Source organism: Hylobates moloch, unplaced genomic scaffold (genome assembly GCF_009828535.3).
Source record: "Hylobates moloch isolate HMO894 unplaced genomic scaffold, HMol_V3 SCAFFOLD_19, whole genome shotgun sequence".
Classification (NCBI taxonomy): Eukaryota; Metazoa; Chordata; class Mammalia; order Primates; family Hylobatidae; genus Hylobates; species Hylobates moloch.
The window spans coordinates 1,568,021-1,592,267 of record NW_026652294.1 but is presented as its reverse complement, the minus strand read 5'-3'; the positions used below and the strand labels follow the sequence as shown (position 1 = coordinate 1,592,267).

At 47.9% G+C, this 24,247-nt stretch overlaps 1 protein-coding gene across 12 annotated transcripts in view; it reads left to right on the top strand.

The window, feature by feature from the left end:
• The window catches only part of MICAL3 (microtubule associated monooxygenase, calponin and LIM domain containing 3), a 225,285-nt gene that overhangs the window by 111,516 nt on the left and 89,522 nt on the right, over positions 1-24,247 (top strand). For 11 of the 12 annotated variants that reach the window (XM_032140059.2, XM_032753933.2, XM_032753937.2 and 8 more), the window contains exons 4-16: positions 1,140-1,256; positions 1,909-2,010; positions 2,897-3,052; positions 4,358-4,458; positions 7,206-7,463; positions 7,827-7,942; positions 8,769-8,895; positions 10,275-10,371; positions 12,562-12,709; positions 14,963-15,159; positions 16,757-16,869; positions 16,960-17,022; positions 18,419-18,592. In XM_032140059.2, coding sequence (XP_031995950.1) covers positions 1,140-1,256; positions 1,909-2,010; positions 2,897-3,052; positions 4,358-4,458; positions 7,206-7,463; positions 7,827-7,942; positions 8,769-8,895; positions 10,275-10,371; positions 12,562-12,709; positions 14,963-15,159; positions 16,757-16,869; positions 16,960-17,022; positions 18,419-18,592 — 1,769 coding nt within the window. Of the gene's footprint in view, positions 1-1,139; positions 1,257-1,908; positions 2,011-2,896; positions 3,053-4,357; positions 4,459-7,205; positions 7,464-7,826; positions 7,943-8,768; positions 8,896-10,274; positions 10,372-12,561; positions 12,710-14,962; positions 15,160-16,756; positions 16,870-16,959; positions 17,023-18,418; positions 18,593-20,405; positions 20,490-24,247 lie in introns of all 12 variants that reach the window. The other variant, XM_032753941.2, reaches the window with a different exon arrangement.

Genomic DNA, 24,247 nt, shown 5'->3' with positions numbered 1-24,247 from the left:
ATGCTTTCAGGAAAGCTTTATCAAGGAGCCTTTGTTCTGAGCTTCTCCAGATGTGTCCTGTAAACACAGTCAGTCATGGAACCTTTTGCTGTTTGCAGCAGCTGTGCCAATTTATCAGACGCTGGCTGGCAGTGACCACATTCCACTGGCAGAGGAAGCGCTCTGCCCATCTGCTGGCTATAGTTTGTAAAGCATCTTGGGACCCACAGTTCTCTGCGAAAATACTGTGCTAGCACAGAGTTTAACAAGTCTTTGGGAGTGGGACTCAGAAGGGTGGTGGCTGTGGTAAACTGGGGAGAACAACCAAGATGACGTGAGGAGGATTTGCATTGCTCCTGGCATATTAGTCACAGGCTCCAGTTAAGTTTGGTCTTAAGAGAGGACCAAGGGTCATTAACTCAGTGGATTTGTCTGCCTTATTTGTGGCAAGATTCATCTTAGGGTTGAGAGGGTCTTCTACCAGGGCCTAGATCTTTATCTCTGCACCTTAAGTCGCTGCCATGCCTGGTGCCTGCAGGTGCTCATGAACGTCGAATAAATCGATCAGTCTCACTGTGAAAATAAGCAAGATTGTCAGTCATTCTGGCCTCAGTTTCCACAGCTATAGACCAGGAGTGGGAGGGGGAATGGTAGGAGGATCTGGTTGGATTGCAATTTCCCTTCCTTGCCTTATAAGAATGTATGATGATCAACCAGGGAATGGGCTGAAAGAGAGACGCCTGTGGGCGGGGAGGTCATGCAGCAGCTCTGCATCTGACCTTGGGCTGCACCCTGTGGGTGCACATCTGCCTCCTAGCAGGATTGGAGATGCTGCCAATGTGGCAGCCCCAAATTGGGAAGATGGAAAGGGATCTCCAGTAGGCCACAGTCCCGTGTTGTCTCCGAGCTTTTGAGTGTTTAAAACACTCATAGAGGTGGGAGTGTCCTGTGCGTTGCTCTAGAACAGCTCTTCCACTGGGTTCTATTTGCCTTTAAGAAAGGAAGAAGTTACAGAGCGTGGCTTTGGAAGGTCTCCTGCTATAGCAGGCTTTGGGAATCTGAAGGGGGCGTGGGTGGCGGGGTGGGAGCCTGAGCCGCGACACAGATGGGTACCCCCTTCTCCATGTGTTCCCAGCAACGTCATCTCTGTATTCTCCCAGGTATCCGTCAGCTCCAACTAATACTTTTGAAAGTAGCCTTGATCCTAGGCATTGAAATCCACGTCAATGTGGAATTCCAAGGACTTATACAGCCTCCTGAGGACCAAGAGAATGAACGTAAGTTATACTGGAGTAGTGAAGAAGGCGTGAGAGGGTGTTGATGGGTGAGGAAGATGAGATTGAGGGAGCAAACCAAAGGCCCCTGAGGGCTGCTTCCAGAGCTAGCCAAAGCCTGTGCCTTTGGGGACTTGGCCTGGATGCAGCCTTAGATGTCGCAGGCGCACATGTGCTGGGAAGGGCCTCATGAGCCCTCTGCAAGGCTTCTTTCCTTCTGCGGTTTGTCCCCACTGCTTTTTCTTTGTTAGACGAGAGTCTCACTCTGTCGCCCAGCCTGGAGTGCAGTAGCTCAATCTTGGCTCACTGTGACCTCTGAGCAGTTCTCCTGCCTAGGTCTCCAGAGTAGCTGGGACTACAGGCATGTGCCACCATGCCTGGCTAATTTTAGTATTTTTAGTAGAGACAGGGTTTCACCATGCTGGCCAGGGTGGTCTCGAACTCCTGGCCTCAAGTAGTCTGCCAGCCTCTGCCTCCCACAGTGCTGGGATTAGAGGCATGAGCCACTGTGCCCGGCCTCTGTCTCCACTGCTTCTACACATAGTGTTTTTGGCCCAGGGTTTTGTGCAGTTTACATGACTGGGTATCTAGAGATGGTCCTGGCTGTAAATGTGGTCTGGGTGGTGACCCCCATTTATTTGGTTTTGGTCCACAGGGATAGGCTGGCGGGCACTGGTGCACCCCAAGACTCATCCTGTGTCAGAGTATGAATTTGAAGTGATCATCGGTGGGGATGGTCGGAGAAACACCTTGGAAGGTATTGGTCTGTGCTCCTCTGCCTGGCTTATAGCAGAGGGAAAGCTGATGCTCTCCTACCCCTGGGGTGAGACTGCGTGTGACCAGCGTCCACCCTTTTGAGAGCATGAATGTGTGCTTCCTGCCCTGATGGAATGGCAGGCCCCGCCGTCTGCTAGCCAGCTGGCACTCGGGCTGCTGCTTTTATTTTATTTAATTATTTTATTTTTGAGACAGGGTCTCATTCTTTTGCCCAGGCTGGAGCGCAGTATCGTGATCACGCTCACTGCAGCCTCAATCTCCCTGGTCTCAAGCGATCCTCCCATCTCAGCCTCCTGAGTAGCCGGGACTACAGGCGTGTGCCACCATACCCAGCTAATTTTTGTATTTTTTGTAGAGATTGTGTTTTCGCCATGTTCCATAGGCTGGTCTCGAACTCCTTGGCTCAAGCACTCTGCTCGCCTTGGCCTCCCGAGGTGTTGGGATTACAGGCGTGAACCACCTCACCTGCCCCAGGCTGCTGCTTACAGGGCACTCTTGCTGGGGCACTAGGAGACCAGCGGTACCTTGAGTGACTGGCACCTGTAGGACTTAATCTACATATTAATAAGCAGGTGCTCCCCCCACGCATCCCTTTTTTAAAGAGGAATCCCTAGTACTGAGTGATATTCTGGCCAGTCAGATTTCAAATTGTTTGTTAATGGAGACTTTGACTTCTTTCCTGAATTTTCATATTCTTGGGTAGGTAAATGCCTTATTTTCATCTGCGGAAGAGCTGCCCTAACTTTCCCATCAGTTCTCATCCCCGACTTTTCCCTGATGTCTTTATCAGCACCCCCACTTTCATTTGAAGTGATCTTCCTTCTCTAGTCAATGATTATCACCTCTGAAAATTTATTTCCCTCCAGGGTTTCGTCGGAAAGAATTCCGTGGCAAACTGGCCATCGCCATCACAGCAAATTTTATCAACCGAAATACAACAGCAGAGGCTAAAGTGGAAGAGATCAGTGGTGTGGCTTTTATATTCAACCAAAAATTTTTCCAGGAACTGAGGGAAGCCACAGGTTGGTGTTGATGTCTCGGAGCCCTAGGATAGAAACTTAAATAGTCCCTGGTGGCTTTTTCTTGGGGGATTGGTGGGTTGAGTGGCCGTCGGTGTCCCTCCTGCACTGTCTGCCCCTCCTGCTCTTTTCACTCCTGTTCCTTCTTCCTAGCACAATGCTTCCTGCAGAACTTGTCTCCTCCTCTCGTATTCTTAACCTCCTCACAGTGACTGGGCCGCTCTGGGTTTTGTTTTTTGTTTGAGACAGGGTCTCGCTCTGTTGCCCAGGCTGGAGTTCAGTGGTGTGATCTCGGCTCCCTGCAGCCTCGAACTCCTGGGTTCGAGTGATCCTCCCATCTCAGCCTCCTGAGTAGCTGGGACTACAGGCAAGCGCCACCACACCCGGCTAATTTTTCATATTATTTGTAGAGACGGAGTTTCGCCATGTTGCCCAGGCTGCTCCCAAACTCCTGGGCTCCACCTGCCTCAGCCTCCCAAAGTGCTGGGATTACAAGCGTGAGCCACCACACCCAGCCTGAGGTTTTATTTGTTTGTTTGTTTATTTGTTTTAAAGCGTTCGTTCTGCCTCCGCTAGTTCTTCCCAATGCCTGCCCTGTGCTGTGATGCTGAGTCATGCTGCTTGGTGTAGCTGCTGGCCGGTGGCTCCCTGGTTTGCTTGGGAAGCTGACTTTAGGCCTTTTAAGTATGTAGTCTTCTTCCTGAGTTCCAGCTCAGGCTTGAAGGCAAACCATGTGTCAGATAGCGGTGAGATTGTTGTATGATAGGTTTTGAATAGATCAACTTACATATTTTGCTAAATGTGCCTTCATTCTCTTGTTTTCTAGAACTTGATTTCTTTCCATCACATCTATTTTTTAGATTAATTAAAAAGTTAGTAGTTCACTCTCTGCTTCCAGGCGTCAAGTTGTCTATCCTGTTCTTAAGAATCTAGGAGATTCCTCCACCTTCCTTGATGACTGTCCCGAGAGGCTTAACCCGATAACTAATCCAAGCCCTCTTTAGAGGTTAGCCTCTTTTTTTTTTTTTTTTTTTGCTTGTTTTGTTTTTATTCCCGTACCTCCAGTTCTGTTTACTATCAGTCATTGTTTTTAGGATTGCTTGGGGTGTTGAGTGAATACAGAGAAACAAAGCTCCCTGTATTTCCATGAACTGATGATGCAGGACGTGAGAATCTGGGCTTAGACACCTTTCCCTGCCTGGAGTCTCAGGCCGTTGTCTCTGTAGGCCTGTGTGTAACCCTTCAGGCTGCCCTGATGCACCTTCATCTCAGCAAACTTACACGCACACGTTTGTCTTCTGGCCCCAGGTATTGACTTGGAGAACATCGTTTACTACAAAGATGACACACACTATTTCGTTATGACAGCCAAAAAGCAGAGTTTGCTGGACAAAGGAGTGATACTACATGTGAGCCATGGATTTCCTTCAAAACTCTTTCTTATTGAAGTGGTTAATATCACCGAGAGAAAGAATTGTCTGATGGGTTTTTCCTGCAAGGGAATGAAAATGAGCACTGAATGCATCTTCTGGTAACCCCTGATGTTTTCCAGTTTAGCGTGAACAACTCTTACTATGGCTAATTTCAAATGTAAATAAAAATGGGGGGAGAATAGTGTAATGAACCCTCGCGTACCCACCGTCCAGCTTTCACAGTTCTCAGCACATGGCCAGTGTTCTGTCAGTAATATTTCAGTGCACTCCTTCTTCACCACTGGGTTCTTGCAAAGCAGGTTTCAGACAGCATTTCATGCATAAATACTCAGTTTAATTTTAGGTGATTTGGTTTGTGGTTATTGTGAATTCCATATCTGACTGATGACTGGTTGGTTGAAGAGTTATCTTTTGGGAGGGGGAGTGATAGAGGGAAAGAAGTTTGACCAAGAAGCAATAATTGGTGTTTATGGGAGCCCCATGAGGATTCTGGTGTCACTGCAGATACAGTTTTCAGAGGTCCAGGCAGCACTGATGGGATCAGGCTACACTTAGGCCTCTTCATGACCACAGAACAGGTCCGAGCTCCATCCTAGCCAGGTCCAGCTCAGCCTGTTTCTAGGTGACTGCATGGTGTGCCCTGAGATGACGGCCTGAAATATGAAGTCAGAAGACCACCACGTGAATGGTCCCTGAAGGAGAGTTTTTTAAGTCTTGCCTGGTCTCATTGGTCTCAACGTGAGAATCACTGTCCCCATGCGATGAGAAAAACAGAAGCAGAGACACCAGTTGTGCTGATTCAGGCCTGTGCAGTTCCCATAAGAGACTCACAGCTGAATTTCAGGGAGTCCTTTGTCTTTGCAGGGGGTGATGTGAATGCAGTCACTTTAGTCTGACAGCAGAGAGGGGAGTGAGCTGACGAGCATGTGCCGGTGGCAGAGAGCCCCCTCTTTCTTTTATTTTTTTTTTTTGAGACGGAGTCTCGCTCTGTCGCCCAGGCTGGAGTGCAGTGGTGCAATCTTGGCTCACTGCAAGCTCCGCCTCCCAGGTTCACGCCATTCTCCTGCCTCAGCCTCTCCGAGTAGCTGGGACTACAGGCGCCCACCACCACGCTCAGCTAATTTTTTGTATTTTTAGTAGAGATGGGGTTTCATCATGGTCTTGATCTCCTGACCTCGTGATCCGCCCGCCTCGGCCTCCCAAAGTGCTGGGATTACAAGTGTGAGCCACCGCGCCCGGCCTCGAGAGCCCCCTCTTTCTACCCAGGAACCTTGCGTGTGTTTCTCAGCACAGCCATCCTGTGTGCTTTCAGGGAGAACCAGGACAAAGCTGTTTATACAGACCACTCTCCCAAAAGCATAAGCAAGACGTATCTGGTTAGATGCTTTCTAAAATTGCCTTGCTAGTTATCTGGGACTACATCAGGTTTACATTGCTGTCAGTAAGAAATAGCCAGTGAAGCAGTTCGTACGCCTTGGGACGAGGTGGAGATTTAAATCTGCCACGCAGGCAGAACTGTGGTTGTCGGTCAGAATTCGATAGGAGCAGTCTAGAATGCCAAGAGACCTGGTTTACTTTGTCTTCATGTTTTTTTTTTTTTTTTTTTTTTTTAGAGGGCAGGGGCCATGCCTTCAGTGTATGCTGTTAAATAGTAAACCCATGTGGCTACTTAGTGTTGAGCAAACAGTCTTTCTAGGACCAACCTGAGTGTTTGTGTTTTGGCTTTAACATCTTGTAGTGGTGGCTGAAAGGACCATCACGGCCACTTAGAAACTGTAGGCCCCACTTTCAGAGAATAAAGACTTGGCTCAGTGTGCCAGAAACCTCCAAAACAGAAAAGGAATTTTTCAGTCCTTTGTTCTTCTTTGTGGGTTTCTATGGAGGCTTTCGAGTCTTACTTACTATTTTGAAAACCTCTGCTCCATTTTCAACGTATTCCTTCCCAGCCTCCTGGACACCATTGCTCCCACCTCCATGTCTTTTTGGCACTCAAGATTTTTTGGGTTCTTCCTTTGGGTGTCATGAGTTATGCGAGGCTGAGTGTTTCATGTGGTCCCATTTGACAAAAGCCATTTACTACCCAGAAGATAATGAAATGCCCTTTCAGTTCACAAAGTACTGTCATGTATGTGATACTCAGAACAACCCTGAGGCAGATTGGATAAGATCAAAGAAGTAGTAATTGTTCCAAGCAAATGGAAAAGCCATGACTGTGTGTTTAGGCAGCAAGGTCTATGTTCTCTCGGGACTAATCCACCCCCCAAGCCCCTCTTTTTTTTTTTTGAGATGGATTCTCACTCTGTCACCTAGGCTGGAGTGCAGTGGTGCTATCTCGGCTCACTGCAACCTCCGCCTCCTGGGCTCAAGCAATTCTCCTGCCTCAGCTTCCCAAGTAGCTGGGGTTGCCGGCACATGCCACCATGCCTGGCTGATTTTTGTATTTTTAGTAGAGATGGGGTTTCACCATGTTGACCAGGCTGGTCTCGAAGTCATGTCCTCAAGTGATCTGCCCGCCTCAGCCTCCCAAAGTGCTGGGATTACAGGTGTGGGCCATTGTGCCTGGCTGCCTTTCCCCCGCCCATTTTAATGGTATAAAAGTTTTGGTTTTGGATTGTGGAGTCACTTTGGGGGGAAGGAGAAGCTGTGGCCCTAGGTTGTGTAACATGATGCTGGCTGAGTGCCAGGGCTTCTCCATCCCTACCCTCCTCTTTCTCTGGAGACAGGACTACGCCGACACAGAGCTCCTGCTTTCCCGAGAAAACGTGGACCAGGAGGCTCTGCTCAGCTATGCCAGGGAGGCGGCAGACTTCTCTACTCAGCAGCAGCTGCCGTCTCTGGATTTTGCCATCAATCACTATGGGCAGCCCGATGTGGCCATGTTTGACTTCACTTGTATGTATGCCTCCGAGAACGCCGCCTTGGTGCGGGAGCAGAACGGACACCAGTTACTAGTGGCTCTGGTCGGGGACAGCCTCCTAGAGGTGAGTGCTAAGCATGGCAGTGCTCTGTGGTAGGGGCAGGAATAATTAGGAGTGAATCTGGGCATCCTGGGTTTTGGAATGAGCGTTTGCAGTGTTGTACAGCACAGGTAAACTCCCTGCAGGAGTCACACCGGGAAGTAGGGGAGGGCTACAGGCCGCTGGGAGCCCAGGCCTATTAAGTATGAGTGGAAATTCTGCCCCTTTTTTGACTTGCTCCTTGCCAATCTGGGAAGCAGAGCAGTTTGTTATTGAAACAGTTGCCAAACGCTACTGTCAACAGCAAACTCTTTGTTCCTTAGTTTATTTTTCCCGTTTTGAAAGGTGTTTTATTTTTTAATTATTTGTTTTATGTCTTATTTACAGCCTTTCTGGCCAATGGGAACAGGAATAGCCCGGGGCTTTCTAGCTGCCATGGACTCTGCCTGGATGGTCCGAAGTTGGTCTCAAGGAACAAGCCCTTTGGAAGTGCTGGCAGAGAGGTAATGGGCAGTAACCCGGGGTTCCTTTCATGAGAAAACTGGGAAGAAGGAGTGGTTTACTCTCAGGCAGAGTGCAAGTTCCTTCTTCTCTCTCTGCCTTCTTAATTAAAGATGTTTTCATGTGGAAAAGAGGAAAGGCAAGATAGGATTTCATAAAATCATAGAAACCTAAAGATGAGTCTCCTGGACTAAGTCTTCTCTTACTCCTTTCCAAGATAAATTTCTTACTGACAGAGAAGAAATTAAAAGTAGCTTTGAATTCCGAGGAAAATGCCAAACTGCTTATAAATGTTTCTCAAACCCCTAAATGGGATATTTTGAAGCACATTTTTGCAAATGCAATAAAAATCCTGTGATTTGCTTTCTGATAAAGAACTAATGCCTTGACCAGAAGAATTAGAGACAAGATTTCTCAAATGAAATTGGGAGTTGATATCATTTTATTTTGTCTCTTATTTAAGGTATTCCGACTAAATATAGTGATTATTCTTTTTTGTGTTGATTTTCTTTAAAATTGAAGTAAATATTGGGATGCTCGAAAAAGTAAAAGAGTAAATGTGGCCCTTTGAGTTGGAGGCAGCATCTGTGGGCGCTCACGGTTTTGTGCCTGCTGTCTCTCCTCGGCTCTTACCCGGTCAGTTCCTGTGGGGTCACTGCGAGTGGGTGTGGGGAGCAGGGGCTGATGTAGGACTCAAGAAGACTGGTCAAGGATGAGGATTTGTCGGCATGTCAGGTGACTTGCTGGGCTGTCAGAACAATCACGAAACAAGAGGGAGATGTTCATGGTGCCGGTCCCGACTCTGAGTATATTGTTGTGTTATTGCAGGGAAAGTATTTACAGGTTGCTGCCTCAGACCACCCCTGAGAATGTGAGTAAGAACTTCAGCCAGTACAGTATCGACCCCGTCACTCGGTATCCCAATATTAACGTCAACTTCCTCCGGCCAAGCCAGGTAAGACCTTCTTGTCAGTATTTACATCTGGGCCCATCTGCAGGACTGATGAGAATTCTGATCTGTTGAGATGCGTGCACCTATTAATACTACACATACAAGGATACTTTTTAGTCATCCAGGTAGATGTCTCTCTGAATTGGTAGAAGTAGATACTATTTTCCATCAACAGATTGAGAGCTAAGGCATAGAGTTGTTAAATTACTTAGAGAAAATCAAACGTGATAAAAATCCAGGCCTTTATGTCACGTCTCCTAATTCAAATTCTTATCGTAGGGAAGAGCACTTGCCCCTTAGTGAGGAGAGGTAACTTCCATCTGTGTTGTTGCTGCCAGTCACGTGTGACTTACATTGTCTGAACCTCAATTTCTTTACCTGAAAAATGGGAATAATAATCCCTGACTACTCACAGGATTATTGTGAGGACAAGAGAGATTGTTCACTTGAAAGAATTTGTTCTAGTGTAATTTTTTTTTTTTTTTTTTTTTTTTTGAGATGGAATCTCGCTCTGTCACCCAGGCTGGAGTGCGGTGGCACGATCTTGGCTCACTGCAGTGTCCACTTCCTGGGTTCAAACGATTCTCCTGCCTCAGCCTCCTGAGTAGCTGGGATTACAGGCACCCACCACCACGCCTGGCTAATTTTTGTATTTTTAGTAGAGATGAGGTTTCACTGTGTTGGTCAGGCTGGTCTTGAACTCCTGACCTCGTGATCTGCCCACCGCGCCCGGCCCCTGGTGTAATTTTCTGTTCACCTTCTACTTGAAGTTTATACCTTTAGGCCTTCTGTTAAGAGGCAGCATTATTAGTAGTCCAACCGAGACTCTTAGAGGGACCTCCATGGCCAAGTAACTAATTTTTTCTCTCTTTTTTCTTTTTTTTTTTTTTTGAGACAGAGTCTTGCTTTGTTGCCCAGGCTCTCTGGGGTGTGGTGGCACTATCTCGGCTCACTGAAGCTTTGACTTCCTGGTCTCAAGGGATCCTCCCACTTCAGCCTCCCAAGTAGCTGGGACTACAGCTAATTTTTAAATTTTTTGTAGAGACGAGGCCTCCCTATGTTTCCCAGACTGGTCTCAAACTCCTGGCCTTAAGCGATCTGCTGGCCTAGGCCTCCCCAAGTATAGGGATTATAGGTGTGAGCCACCGCACCTGGCCCTGTGTAACTAATTTCTAGCACAAAGTCCCACAGTTAAAATGTGTTTGTTTTTCTCTAACCCCACCTTATTTCATAAAGGATTTAAAGGTCATCATCCTAACTTATGTCTGAACTTTGCCTAGCCTTCTATCTCAGACTTTCCTTTCAGCCATTCTGCTCTTAGGTAGGAATTTGTTACTTGATGTTTGATTTTCTTTCTTTTTGACTTTGTAAATTTCTGCCAGGTGCGCCATTTATATGACACTGGCGAAACAAAAGATATTCACCTGGAAATGGAGAGCCTGGTGAATTCCCGAACCACCCCCAAATTGACTCGCAATGGTGAGTTCTGGTGGTGGCTTTTTAAAATGCAGGCAGCCCCTTCAGAGAAGTCTGTACTCATTCACCGAGCCATAAGGTGCAGTCCGAGGCAGTGGCTGAAGTACTCTCTGAGCCACTGGCTCTCAACCCGGGGTGATTTTGCCCTCCAGGGGATACTTGGTAGTTGTCTGGGGACATTTTTGATCGTCATGATTGGGAGTGGGTACTCCTGGCCTCGAGTGGGCAGGAGCCAGGGATGCTGCTAAACATCCTGCAATGCACAAGACAGGTCTCCACCACACAGAATTACCTTGGCCTGAGGTGTTATGAGAGCACAGAGAGAAACCAGATACAGACGCTGGGCAGAGGGGCGGGAGGGAGAGAGTGTGAGAGCTAAGGTTTTGGGAGAAGACTTTGTGGAAGAAGTCTTTGGCTGGGTCCTGCAACATTGCCAGGATTCAGTGACAGGTGAGGACCACTCCAGATTTTGTATGTATTGAAGGCCCTGAAGACTTTTTTGAAAGAGAATGACATGAGCACACCTGGTCAGCCACACGTGAGAGGGGATGGAGGAGGGAAGTACCAGAGGCAGGGAGACCAGGTAGAAAGACCTCGCCATAGTCAGGCTGAAGGTGGTGGAGGCTTAGATCTGGGCGTGATGCTGGGGATGAAGAAGGGAGGAGGCAGTGGAGGAGACCTCAGACTTTGGGCCAGGTGCAACTGGGTCCCAGGCCAAGCTTTGCCGCTGGTGAATTGTGCGGCCTCGAAGAGGCGATTGAATAGCTCTGAACTTCGGTTTCCTTGTCTGTGAAGTGGGGTAGCAGTGTCTACCTCACATTGTGATCATAAATGCCGGGCCTGCGGTGGATGGTCATTGCCATTGTTGGTTATGTGAGAGAGAATGGTAAGGAGGTGAAGTCGATGGGCAGGGGCAGTTGATCGCCTTGCGGAGCAAGAGGTAGGTGTTTGTAGATGGTGCTACATCAGTGTAAGCAAGGCAGAGGGAGGGCTGAGAGGGTTGAGAGGTTTGAGTCATTTGGACATTGTGAATTTGATGTGCCATTGGGATGCCAGGGTGGATGTGAGAACCAGCAGGCAGTTGGAAACATTTGCATTTTTCTCCACTGGAGCGTCTTCTCTTTGAAAGCAGAGTGTATCTTTATTCACTGTTTTTATTTTAGAGCATGGAATATTGAAGTTGCCTCTTACATATTGGATGGTTGGATATACACATAGGAGACAGATCTGAGTAAAAGCTCATTTCTGAGCCAAGAGATGGCACCAGAAAGTGGTTTCATGTGTTATCGCAGAATACATTTTCACGGTGAAAAACCTAAATGAAACAGGATTTTCATGATACTTGGTTTTTAGCTTATGTTCACAAATTACTAAATGACTTAGTACAAACTTCAGTTGCCCTCGGTAAGGGAACAGACTTTCTTGGATATAAATAGTTCATAGATTCTCTTGAATGGCCCATATCAGAGCTCTTCTGATGTGATTAATAATAGGATTTTTAAAGAGGCTGTTTTTTAGAAGACGTTTCAATGAACTGTAAAAAGCATCCCAGCACATGTGTTTGCCTATTCAGTTTTTCAGGGTTGAGAATTCATAGTACAAGGTGCCAAGCTCTGTTCGGGGACTGTCTGGTCTGGGGCCCCAGTGTTGTCAGCAGAGCCCTGCAGGGCTTCTTCTCTTGGCAAGTTGTGCAGTGCCTTGGAAGTGCAAGGGCCTGGGTGCTTTGGGTTGAACGTGCCACCCTATAGAATGGAGCCTTTTCTCCTCTCCTTTTCCCAGTGTTACTTTGGAGGGGGAAGGCTTCCTCAGCCAGGTGCCAGCGACTGTCCGAGAACTCAGAGCTGCTGTAAGCCAGGCTGGCCACACAGTAGGTGGCGCTCTTCCACCTTAGTGCCATGGGGACAGCGGGTTGTGGCTGTCAGGCTGTGGTCCCTCAGGGTGCTGGGGGGTGGACGTTGACCTTAGAGTCTGGATAAACTAGTAGTTTCTTTTCTTAGAATTCACTGTCATGATACCATTTGCATAACCTTATTCCTCACTGTTTTCTTTGCATGGAAACTAGTGTTGACTGTTTTGTCCCTACCCTCAGTAATTTTTCAAAGTGGAAAGTGGACATGTGTCCTGCAAAGAGGATTCTCTGTCAGCGTTACCAGGTGACCACACCTCCAATAATAATGTGTTTTGTTGTTTTAGAGTCTGTAGCTCGTTCAAGCAAACTGCTGGGTTGGTGCCAGAGGCAGACAGATGGCTATGCAGGGGTAAACGTGACAGATCTCACCATGTCCTGGAAAAGTGGCTTGGCCCTTTGTGCAATTATCCATAGATACCGCCCTGACCTGATGTAAGTTGTGATCAAACTTTGTGGTTTTTTTTATATTCTCCAAGGATCTCAGACCACTCTGCTATCAAGTAACATTTTGTCCTTTTTCCTAGAATGAGGTACATAGTAAGATACTTTCTCTAGAAGGCAGTGATTTTGATTTCATTATATTTGAAACTCTGTATGTCATGTATTATATAGCTCAACCCAGGAATGATTTTTATTTTTATTTTTTTCCAATTTTTTTTTGTGCTCCTATAGCTGAGTTTTAAAAATCACAACTCTCATAAGTCAAAAACTGGTTTTGACACCCACCTGGGCCTGTTAGCTTCCCACAAAGGAAAACTGTTGATTGGCCCTGATTGAACTCTTCATTTCGGCCAGCTATCTCTCAAATTCTGTGGGTCACAAGGGAAACCTGGCTAGAACATTTGGCCAGCTCAAGGCAAGTGTGTCACTACTAACAAAGCAAAACATCATGAACACTTGACCAATTTATGATGGTTCATTGGTATTTTCTCTATGTTAAAGACTGCATTTTTTACAGACATACTCTGTTGTCCTACCCACCTATCCCAGTGACATCTCCTTTGGCCATTCTCCACTCACCTGTCTACAGAATCAGAGCTCTAGGGTGACCCCAGGTCAGCTGCGGGGACCAGCACACCCAGGTTCCCCCATCGGCATTTGTTACCACGGAAGCCAAACAGAAGGATTCAGAAGCAGAGCATGTTGCGTTATTTTGGTTTCCTGTCCTTTTCATCATTACGTCCACTTAAGGGGCCAATTTCCGTTTGTTTTGTTTAATGATTGCTTAAGGAATCCTACAAGATATAGTTAGTATTTATATGATGGTTATAAACTGACAAGGCAAGAGCTGGTAAAAATAGCCTTGTGCAGTGTGGATTACAAATGGGGACTTCTGGTGTGCTTGGATGGAGGTAAGTGACCTCTGGTGCTCCTGTCACTTAGCTCACCCAGAAGTTGATAGCAAGTAAGTAAAAATAGGGCTTATTCACTCCTGCCAAAGAAAGGGAGTGGGGCAAGGAAGAGCAGCTTGGGAAAGATTGTGATCAGTGGCAGAGGATGGGCAGGTGAGTCAGCTCTGTTCCAGAGGGAACAGGCAGAAGTGGTTGATGGAGCCTAGCGGGTGGGGGTGGAGGGGCGCCTGGAGAAGGTTAGGGGACCGTCTTCCAGGAAGGCAAAGTAGCACAGGGACAGCGCGGCACTGTTCAGCAGCAGTGAGGTCATAGTTTCAGAGGCTGAACCTACGGTGAGGAAGAGTTTGAGAAAGTGGAAAATGCTGTGGGGTCCTAGGTTAACACAGAATAAGGGCTGCTGGGTTAACCTGAAGTCATGTAAAGAAGAATGTGATCAGTCTTCTGAAAAGCAAGAGGCTTAAACCCAGTAGGAAATGGCCATTAATCTAAATAGGAAACTTAGCAATGGAAAAATTATTTGAGGAGGATTTTGGAATTTCCCCTCCAGGAGAAGGCTAAGATTGATCAGAGCTGATTTAGTACCTTAACTCGTCAGGTCTAAGGGCCATGGTGGGTGATAGTCCCAGGCCTGTAGGAGCAATCTGATCCAAACAGGAGATGTATCATGTTTTGACATTAGTTTAATATGGATGGGCCATACACAAGGATCAAGATATATTAAAGATAGTTCCTATTATTTTTTATTTTTATTTTTAGAGACAGGTCCCGCCCTATTTCCCAGGATAGAGGGCAGTGGCACAGTCATAGCTCATTGCAACCTTGAACTTGCAGGCTCAAGTGATTCTCCTGCCTCAGCCTCCCAAGTAGCTTGGACTGTAGGCATATGCTGCCATGCCTACCTAATTTTTAATTTGAATTAAATTTTTAATTTAAATTGAACTCCTGGGCTCAAGCAATTCTCCTGCCTCACCCTTCGAAAGTGTTGGGATCACAGGTGTGAACCACTATGCCCAGCCAGTCCCTATTCTCGAGCTCACATTTTAGTAGTACATTTGTGTTACTAGAAAAATGAGAGTAGTTTTTTGACTTTTTCCTTTTTTTTTTTCTTTGGTGGATAGACCTTTAATCACTTCCTGAGGTTGCTTTGCTTTTCCTCAGTAAAAAGAAAAAGAACAAGAGGTGAGATAAGACAGGTTTGCTCTCAGATGTCAGTGATGCGCAGCACCCTGGATTTTAGCTGAAAACGGAGAAAAGACGATGACTCCAGGATACTGTGTTTCTGTTTAAGGACAGTCAACCTTTCTTGATACCTTTTCCTTGTCCTGTTTCTCAGAGATTTTGATTCTTTGGATGAGCAAAGTGTGGAGAAGAATAACCAACTGGCCTTTGACATTGCTGAGAAGGAATTGGGCATTTCTCCCATCATGACAGGCAAAGAAATGGCCTCCGTGGGGGAGCCTGATAAACTGTCCATGGTGATGTACCTGACTCAGTTCTACGAGATGTTTAAGGACTCCCTCCCCTCTAGCGGTAAGGCCTGGGAGGAGCTGCTTTGCAGCCCCCTGCTGCTGTGCTGTGGCCTGGCTGTTCCTTCCTTCCTCCCGACTGTCCCACAGCAGTGCCACCAAACACAAAGTTACTCTGTGTTTTTACCAGTTAGCTGTCAGGGAAATCTCTGGAGCTTTGCTTCATTATTTCTCCCTTCTCTAGTAGTATGTTCTCAACCCCTCATTTCTTTCTCACTGCATTTATAAAAATGCAGAAGTCATTCCTGTACCAAGTCTTTTCCGTGAATTCACCACCTTCTAGTGCTCGTGCTCTCAGAGCCAGCCTTTTTGAAGAAGTGGTTTGTGCTTGTGGCCTCTGCTTCTGCACGGCCCAAACTTTGTAATGGGTTGTAATCCGGCTTCTCTTCATACCGCGCTACCGCAGCTGTTCCCCAGTGAGGAGGATTCCCACCTCATACTCTTTTTCTCAGTTCCCATCTCTCGTGCACTTGCTTTTCTGCATTGTTGAGCGCCGGAGAACAATGTCCCTTTTCTTGGAATTCTCTTGTCTCCTCCATGTCTGTGATCCTGAACCACTCTTGTCCCCCTTCTTTCTCCTGTCACTGTGCCTTCTCTGGCTTCTTTCTACTCCTACTTCTTAGCACTTCCCAAAATTCTTTGCTTGGGTCTCAGCCTGCTGCCTCAGGCTCTCGTAGTGCTACAAAAAATATTCCTGTTGTCATTAATTGTCCCTTAGAGTAAGTGTAGTGTGAGGCTAGAGTGTTGGCTGTGGGGTCTGACTTGGATTTACAGTATCCCAGGCTTCCACTTGGCCTTAGGCAAGTTACTTAATTTTCCTGTGTCTCACTTTCCGTCAACCTATCTTGTAAAATGGGGTAATGGGTGTAAAATGGGGATAATATGTATAATTACACTGTGATGTGCCAAGAAGGATGTTTGGCCAGTGGAAGTACTTAATAAATGTTAGTGATTTACTACGAATTAATGACTGTTTTAAAAATTGCTGTTGTTACTAATGAAACATTGAAATCCAAAAAGCTTGTGTTACCACCCTCGAGTGCTTTCCAGCCCATATATTCTTGTAAGGATCTGTGGCTTTTCCTGGTTAGCCATGCCATTCTTACAACAGAAAGCCACAGCTCTAACACTGACGTACCCATTCAGTGCCACCCCCATCTGTGTGCAGCTCAGAGCATGGCATCTGCATACACTAAAACCAGGAACCCTGAGTTCATCGCCTCTCTGCTTTTCTCTCTCCCTCCCTCTCTGTCCTGAAATTTTTATCACAAAAATGAGCCTTCAGCACTCTGCTGTAACTAACAATCACAATCAGCTTCCAACTTTTGAAAAGCAAAAGTGCAGGTTTTGGTAACTGAAGTAGATTGGGAAGAAGAGTCATTTTTGTTTATGTAGATGAACAAAAGAAGGCTCAATGTCCATACCCAAGTATGCATTTCCTCTGTGGCTTTTCCTACTGAGACCACATGCTTGTCATGAAGCTGGTGAACCTTTAGAGCCTTCTGAGGCTCTGCGAACCATGCACGAGGGAGAGTAGTTTTGGTCAGATTTTGCGGCACCCTCAAGGGCTGTGCTTGAACATCACTGGTTTCTGTTCCCAGACACCTTGGACCTAAATGCCGAGGAGAAAGCAGTCCTGATAGCCAGCACCAGATCCCCTATCTCCTTCCTAAGCAAACTTGGCCAGACCATCTCTCGGAAGCGTTCTCCCAAGGTATGTGGAGGAGTCTCTTGATTGGCTGCAAAGCTAATGTCAAGGTATGTGTGGCTAGAATAATGCAGTTTCCCTCCTCCCTTGGTACAGGATAAAAAGGAAAAGGACTTGGATGGTGCTGGGAAGAGGAGAAAGACCAGTCAATCAGAGGAGGTGAGATTCACTTGGGGAATTGCTAGAATGGTCATGTGGAATAGCCCTTTTTGGTTAAAATTCTTCATTTCCACATTGGTATTCCTAGGTCTTTTCATATTCATCCTTTATGAGAATTTCTGTTGGGCTTTTTCTTTCCTTTTATTTTCTTTTTATTTTTTTTTTTGAGACAGAGTCTTGCTCCATTGCCCAGGCTGGAGTATAGTGGTGCGATCTGGGCTCACTGCAACCTCCGCTTCCTGGGTTTGGGTTCAAGCAATTCTCCTGCCTCAGCCTCCCAAGTAGCTGGGATTATAGGCATGTGCCACCACACCCAGCTAATTTTTGTAATTTTTTTTTTTTCTTTTTGAGACAGAGTCTGGCTCTGTTACCCAGGCTGGTGTGTAGTAGTGCAATCTCGGCTCGCTGCAACCTCCACCTCCAGGGTTCAAGCGATTCTCATGCCTCAGCCTCCCAAGTAGCTGGGATTATAGGTATGCACCACCATGTTCTGCTAATTTTTGTATTTTTAGTAGAGACGGAGTTTCACCATGCTGGCCAGGCTGGTCTCGAACTCCTGACCTCAAGTGATCTGCCCACCTTGGCCTCCCAAAGTGGTGGGATTATAGGCATGAGCCACCACACCCGGCCAAATTGTTCTAATTTTTTAGTAGAGATGGGGTTTTACCATGTTGTCCAGGCTGGTCTCAAACTCCTGGCCTCAAGCGATCCACCCATCTTGGCCTCCCAAAGTCCTGGCATTACAGATGTGAGCCACCATGCCTGGCCTCTCTGGTTTTTTCTGTGGATGTTTGCCTTTGTTTAATTTTCTCTTTTTTTTGAGACGGAGTCTCGCTCTGTCGCCCAGGCTGGAGTGCAGTGGCGCAATCTCGGCTCACTGCAAGCTCCGCCTCCCGGGTTCACGCCATTCTCCTGCCTCAGCCTCTCCGAGTAGCTGGGACTACAGGCGCCCGTCACCACGCCCTGCTAATTTTTTGTATTTTTAGTAGAGATGGGGTTTCACCGTGGTCTCGATCTCCTGACCTCGTGATCCGCCCGCCTCGGCCTCCCAAAGTGCTGGGATTACAAGCGTGAGCCACCGCGCCCGGCCACCTTTGTTTAATTTTCCAGAGCACACCAGGGATGCACACATGTGCACCGGGGCCTCCTAGTCTCTTTGGATCACACGTGTTCGAGGGCAGTGGCTTCCTGGAATGTGGCAGTACCAGCACAGGTCCCAGTACTCTTTATACGGCCCTAGCTCCAGGCTTGCTGTCTCCGTGTGGACACGGGAACCTTGAGAGCTGAGCCAGACCACCAGCCCCCATGCCAGGTCCCGAGTGCACTTCTGTGAGGGAGGGGCATGGGGGAAGCCTCCTGTCACAGCGCCGGGTTCTTTGGGGTTGTCATTGACCAGGAGGAAGCTCCTCGGGGCCACAGAGGAGAAAGACCGACCCTGGTGAGCACTCTGACAGACAGGAGGATGGACGTTGCCGTTGGGAACCAAAACAAAGTGAAGTACATGGCGACCCAGCTGCTGGCCAAATTTGAAGAGAATGCACCTGCACAGTCCATTGGCATACGGAGACAGGTAAACCCAACCTATGCCTCGCCTACACCGATTTGGTCAGGGCACACAAGAAGGGGGGATCTTTTCCGTCCATTGAGATGGGCTGTGTCACAGACCCTGGGGTTCATGGGCTGGCATCTGGCTTTCCCTTACCTGACTGCAGCAAAGAGGAGCCCTGTATATGCTTGCTTCAGGCTCTGAGGGTTGCTCCGTCCTCAGCGTTCAGGCCTGAGGTGTCCACTGACAAGAATCAGCAGAGGGATCTAAAAAAATCTGTATTCATATACCTGTACATCTGTATACGTTTGCAGACATATTTAAATTCTAGAGAAGTACACATTTACTGAGGAAAATGCTGAAAAGTACAGTAAAGGTAATTAAGCCACCTGTAATTCTGTTAATATTTTCCTGCCCTTCTTTCTGGTGTTCTTTTCAGTGTATTCTTGTTTTTGTAGATGGGGGTCATTCTTAACATATACTTTTCGATTCTCCTTTTTTCATTTAACCGTAGGCATTCCCATGTTGTTCCTGCTCTTTACAAGCACCTTCTGGAAGGTGTGGGCATCAGGCTTCTCTTAGCTGTTGCTCTACTGTTGGATGTTCGAGTTGTTTCTCATCTTTGGATAAACGTTCTTATGATAAAGCTTCTTTTGTGTGTTGCAGCTGTTTCCCGGGATATTTCCCGAGGAATATGAGCATTGAGTGCTAAGCGGCACTCCCACACGCCATGCATGCGAGTGCATGGCAGCAGCTTGTGGCTTGGGGTGTCTTGGTTAGGGCGTGTCTCTCCCCTTGCTTGTCTAAAAGTCACTCTGACTTCTTGCAAGAGGCGGGGCTGGAATTTTGGAGATTCACACTGAAAGTGTCTCATAAATCTCCATGATAACTGGAGAGAGCAGCCGGAGGGCAGGGGCTGCTTCTCTGAATTTCCCTTCTCTCCGTCTTTTCCATGCCCATCAGCCATTCTTCCTATGGACCAGATGGGTGGGAGCAGCTTTGCTTGGAGTCTGGCCATAATTAACTACCTCCCACATCTAGTCTTTGCATGCCAGTCTTTTCATGCTGTGGCTCACAGAAAAGGTGGTGATATTCATTGATAAACAATTGAGGTTGTCTGGAGGCTCTGGCAGCCCCAGGTGCCCCTGTCTTGGGAAGGCTGGAATGCTGTCCGTTAGAGGAAGGTTGCCTCTAAGAGAAGGTTGCTTTCCTCATTTTGGGTGGGAATATTAGTTTTCCAAATCAGAATGAGTGGTTTAGACTCAGAGACCATTTAGCTTGGAAAAGAGATGACGCGTATTACAGCTTCTGTTTCCCTTTTTCTGTTCTTTTGCATTTGCTTTTGGTTTCAGGGAGGCTGTTAGCTTTGCTTTAGAAGTGTGACTTTCTGGCCGGGCGCGGTGGCTCACGCTTGTAATCCCAGCACTTTGGGAGGCCGAGGCAGGCGGATCACGAGGTCAGGAGATCGAGACCACAGTGAAACCCCATCTCTACTAAAAATACAAAGAAATTAGCCGGGCGTGGTGGCAGGCACCTGTAGTCCCAGCTACTCGGCGAGGCTGAGGCAGGAGAATGGTGTGAACCCGGGAGGCGGAGCTTGCAGTGACCCGAGATTGCGCCACTGCACTCCAGCCTAGGCGACAGAGCGAGACTCCGTCTCAAAAAAAAAAAAAAAGAAGTGTGACTTTCTAAGAATGAATCCTCCCTCTTCCCCACAGTTTACAGATGTGGGGCTGTCCCCTGTAAGTTCTTTCTGTTCTTCTCCCACCTTAATGTATTTTTATTTTGTTTTGTCTCCATGTCCTGTCCCCACCCACACTTGGCCTGTGTGTCCCAGCTGACACAAGAGCGTGGGGCCAGCCAGCCGTCCTGCTGCCTGCCTGGGCAGGTTCGTCCTGCCCCCACCCCCCAGTGGAAACAGGTAAAGGAACTGCCAGGGCCAGGATGGGTGCTGTCTCTCCAGGCCTTCCTTCCCCTCCTCCTGAGCCAGCCAGGGTTCAGGCCTGTGCTCTGGAATCCTAGCTCATGAGGGCAGGAAATCTCTGCTCATTCGAGTAGTAGCTCTGGAAAAGCATTGAACAGGCAGTGCTGATTGATTGCATGGTTTATGGGGATTTGAGAAAGAGTTAAAAGGGAGACTGTTGATTTGGTTTGAAACTCGCTGAAGCTGTGTGGTAGGTGGCTCACCCATGGGTACCCGCGCTCTTGGGTTTGCTGTTGTCACATTTGTCTCAAGTTGACTTTTTTCTAGCATGTTTCTTCGTGACCTTGGTAGAGAGAATTCTGAGTATGTCAGGCCTGAGAGTTGGGGTGTAGAGCCTTTTACATTAAATAGGAGAATGTTATCCAGGAAAATAGTCTGGAACTATGAGTTTGTGTTTGTTTTAAATCCTGGATGAAAGTATTCCTGGACATTTTCTTGGTGTTTTCTCTACATTTAAATTAATGTTTTTGGAAATTTTCACTAAAACTTTGGCAGGATCTCCTGGAAAACTGCTTATCCTAAGTAGTACAGAATAGGGCAGGTGACGGCATGCGCTTTCTAAGAGAAAACCCAGCAGAGGAATTGGGAGCCCCAGCTGCGTTTCCTCCATGTCACAGCTGAGCAAGTCCCTGCTCTCGAGTGGAGCAAGGGTTGGCTGCCTCGTCATCCAGTGTAATTTAGGTTTGCTGAGATGCCAAGAGGGATGCCGTCAGTGCCTTGCGTAGTCGGTCTCCCCAGCCTCCTGTGCTGTAAAGTGACTTTATTGTTAGGAGATACTGAGGAGTGGTGAGTTGGGTTTTATTTAAATTACTTACATTCAGGCAAAAATGTTCCTTTGTAACCATTCTTTGAAACATAGCACATTAAAGGCAGGGCCCAAAAGGCTGAGATGGAATTTTGGGGGCAGTGTCCAAACTCACAACAGAAGATGAATTCACTCTTTCTCTGTGCATGAGGGAAGTCTTCTGAAAAATCTAATTGGAAGTTTACTTGCATTTTATTTTCTTAACCTTTGCCTTGATGTCTAGGTGGAAGATACGATTTGAAAGATGATGCTTAGTTGAGGATCTGTTGCAGGGGAAAGTGAACTCTAAATTGGATTCCAAAACCTCTTACAGTATTCATAACAGGTGCCTGAGGTGGGAGGAACAGAGGGAGAGGGAGGTCAGGAGTGACGCAGGCGAGTGAGGGAACAGGTGGTTGTGGCTGGAATAGCACTGAGGGGCCGCCAGAAGCCCTCTCCCTGGAGAATGTTGGTAGTCCCTGCCAGTGCAGCTTGTCACTTGAGTCAGTATGGTCATGGTGGAGTAGGAGACTGGCAGGCTGTATGGGCAGTGGAATAGAACCGTGAAAGTCAAACGCAGGTTCTGTGGGATGGGCACCGGAGATTACAGTTGGAGACAGTAGCTGGGCAGATGTATAAATGAGACTTGGTTGGTGAGAAATCGTTAGCGGTGAGAACCCCGTTAGGTTCTTTGGTATGGGGGATATCCAGTAGGGATTTGCGAATTTACCAGGTGGCAGGGAGATAGCACTGTGAACCAGAACTCACAGTTCTTACGTCCATGTGAAATGTACAGTATTCACATAGAACTTCCTCAGCTCTGAATCATGCATCTGGGCCTTCTAAATTTACCTCCTGAGAGTTGGAGTTGCAGTGCCAGATACTTGCAGAAGCCTGGGACAGAGGCACTCCAGTGGTACCCAGGCCCTGCATCTGATGCCCCCCATGGCTGGCCCTCCGCATCTCCCTTCAGGAAGCAGGGCTGACTGGCGGCACCCCATTGTGACTCATGGTGCTTCTCTGGAGGTGGTTCAGAGGCAGGAGGGCATTGCCTGGCAGGGCAGTGATAGCTGAGTTGACAGAAGGGCCCGCTTCAGCCTGGGTCATCGTATGGAAGAGGGAAAATAATAGCAGCTCAGCCTGCCAGTGGCTTCTCTTTATTTCCTTACTTTGTAAACACTGTGGCTCTTCCCTTCCCCACCCTTTTGCCTTTTGATCTCAGAAACACATCCTGAAGGCAAGCTCTGTGCGTTAACCAGCCCTAGTTTGGAAGTAGATTGTCATGGGAGCTCTGAGCGAGTACGGGGCTGTTTCCCCAGGCCCCGTGGCTTCCCTGCTCCCCCGCTGCCTGCATGCTGCCCCATGGGTCACCTGGGCACAGAGAAATGAGACTTTCCCTGGAAGGTATCAGAGAGGCCTGGGAATGTGTGATTGTTTCTCAAATACCAGTGGCTTTGTAAATCGTAGACAGACTCTCGAAGGGAATACAGAGGGGGCAGAATGAGGGAAAAGCCAGGGACGTGTATATGGCATTCACATGTTAGTGAGACACATTTAATTTTGACATCATGCTCCTGCCTTTCTTGCATTTCCTTGTTAGTTTCCTGGAGCCCTTTGAGCCTCTGTGAGTGCAGGGACTGAGAGGAGGGCAGCAGTGCCAGCCACTGTCACAGCTGCTCCCTGAAGGGGCTGCTGCTTCGCTGCATTGGATGCACGTGACCAAGCCCTTGAGAGGGGGTCTCTGTGTCCCCTCTTAGTGGTTGGCCTGTTTGCCCTCTCTACTCATCAGCAAGCCTATTTCTTGTATCCCCAACTTCCCTGAGAAAACTGTTGCTCCCTGGCACCTGGAAAGTGCTGCACCATTGGTTCTCCCCAGTCCCGCAGATCACCTCTGTGGCTGTGCCTATCAGAAGGTGCACGTCCCACCTGGACCCACGGGAGACCACTGTGCTGCCCTCTGAGGATGCAGGGGCAAGGAAAGGCTTCCCTGGGGTGCTTCTGACAAACACCCTTCAGTCCTCCCAGAACCAGCTTCCACGTAGCCACTGTTTGAATAATGTTCTCTCTGTTTGTGTCTGTTGGTGTAAAAGCAACGGGAAAAGGAGTGTTCTCGGACCTGCCCCAAAAAAGTGATCACCCTGTCTCCTCCCCCTACTCCACCTCCCTGTCGGGCACGTGGCAGCCAGCAGGTGATCCTCTCTGCATGCTCCGTGTTCTTGTCTCTGTCTGCCTGCCTGTCTGTGTAGGTGACTAGTGTAGAGACCAAGTCACTTTCCCTCTTACCAGCAATAACTGTCAAGAAGAAAGGCCATGTGTAGAAACTGTTTGTGGTGGAAGCAACTTTTACGGCCCTCAGGATGGTGCATCCTACATTCACACCTGACCCTGGCAGTCCCACCCACATCATGGAAACACCACTGTCCCACCATGAACTAGAAGTTCAGCTGTAATTGAAGTTTGTCATGCATCCGAGGCCCAGGAGCTCTGAGAGCAGCCTCTTTTTCTAAAACCCCACTGAAAGCAGCCCTTTTCTCTCGCTGCACAGTGAGGTGGGGTACGGCCTTTGGGCACTGCCGCAGGGCTTCTCCACGTGAGTTTCGTTCCTTCTGATTCTGGGAGCTCTGCCTCTTGCCCGTTCAGCATCTTCCAACAAACACTCCTCCCGCCTGCCTCGCATGCCAGGCACAGCATTCAGGAGCGGCCCCATAGCCAGCCGCAGCCGTGGCCAGTGAGGACAGCAGGCGTGTGTCTGCAGCATGTTTGTAGGATGGCATTGTTGACCTTCATGGTATGTTTCTATAAAATGTGAGTTTCAAGAGCAGGATCTATGGAAAGACATTTTCCCACCTAAGGTGGCCTATTTAAAGTGTGACCGTAGTAACGTGACTGATTTTAAAGGCCCCTCCTGTGT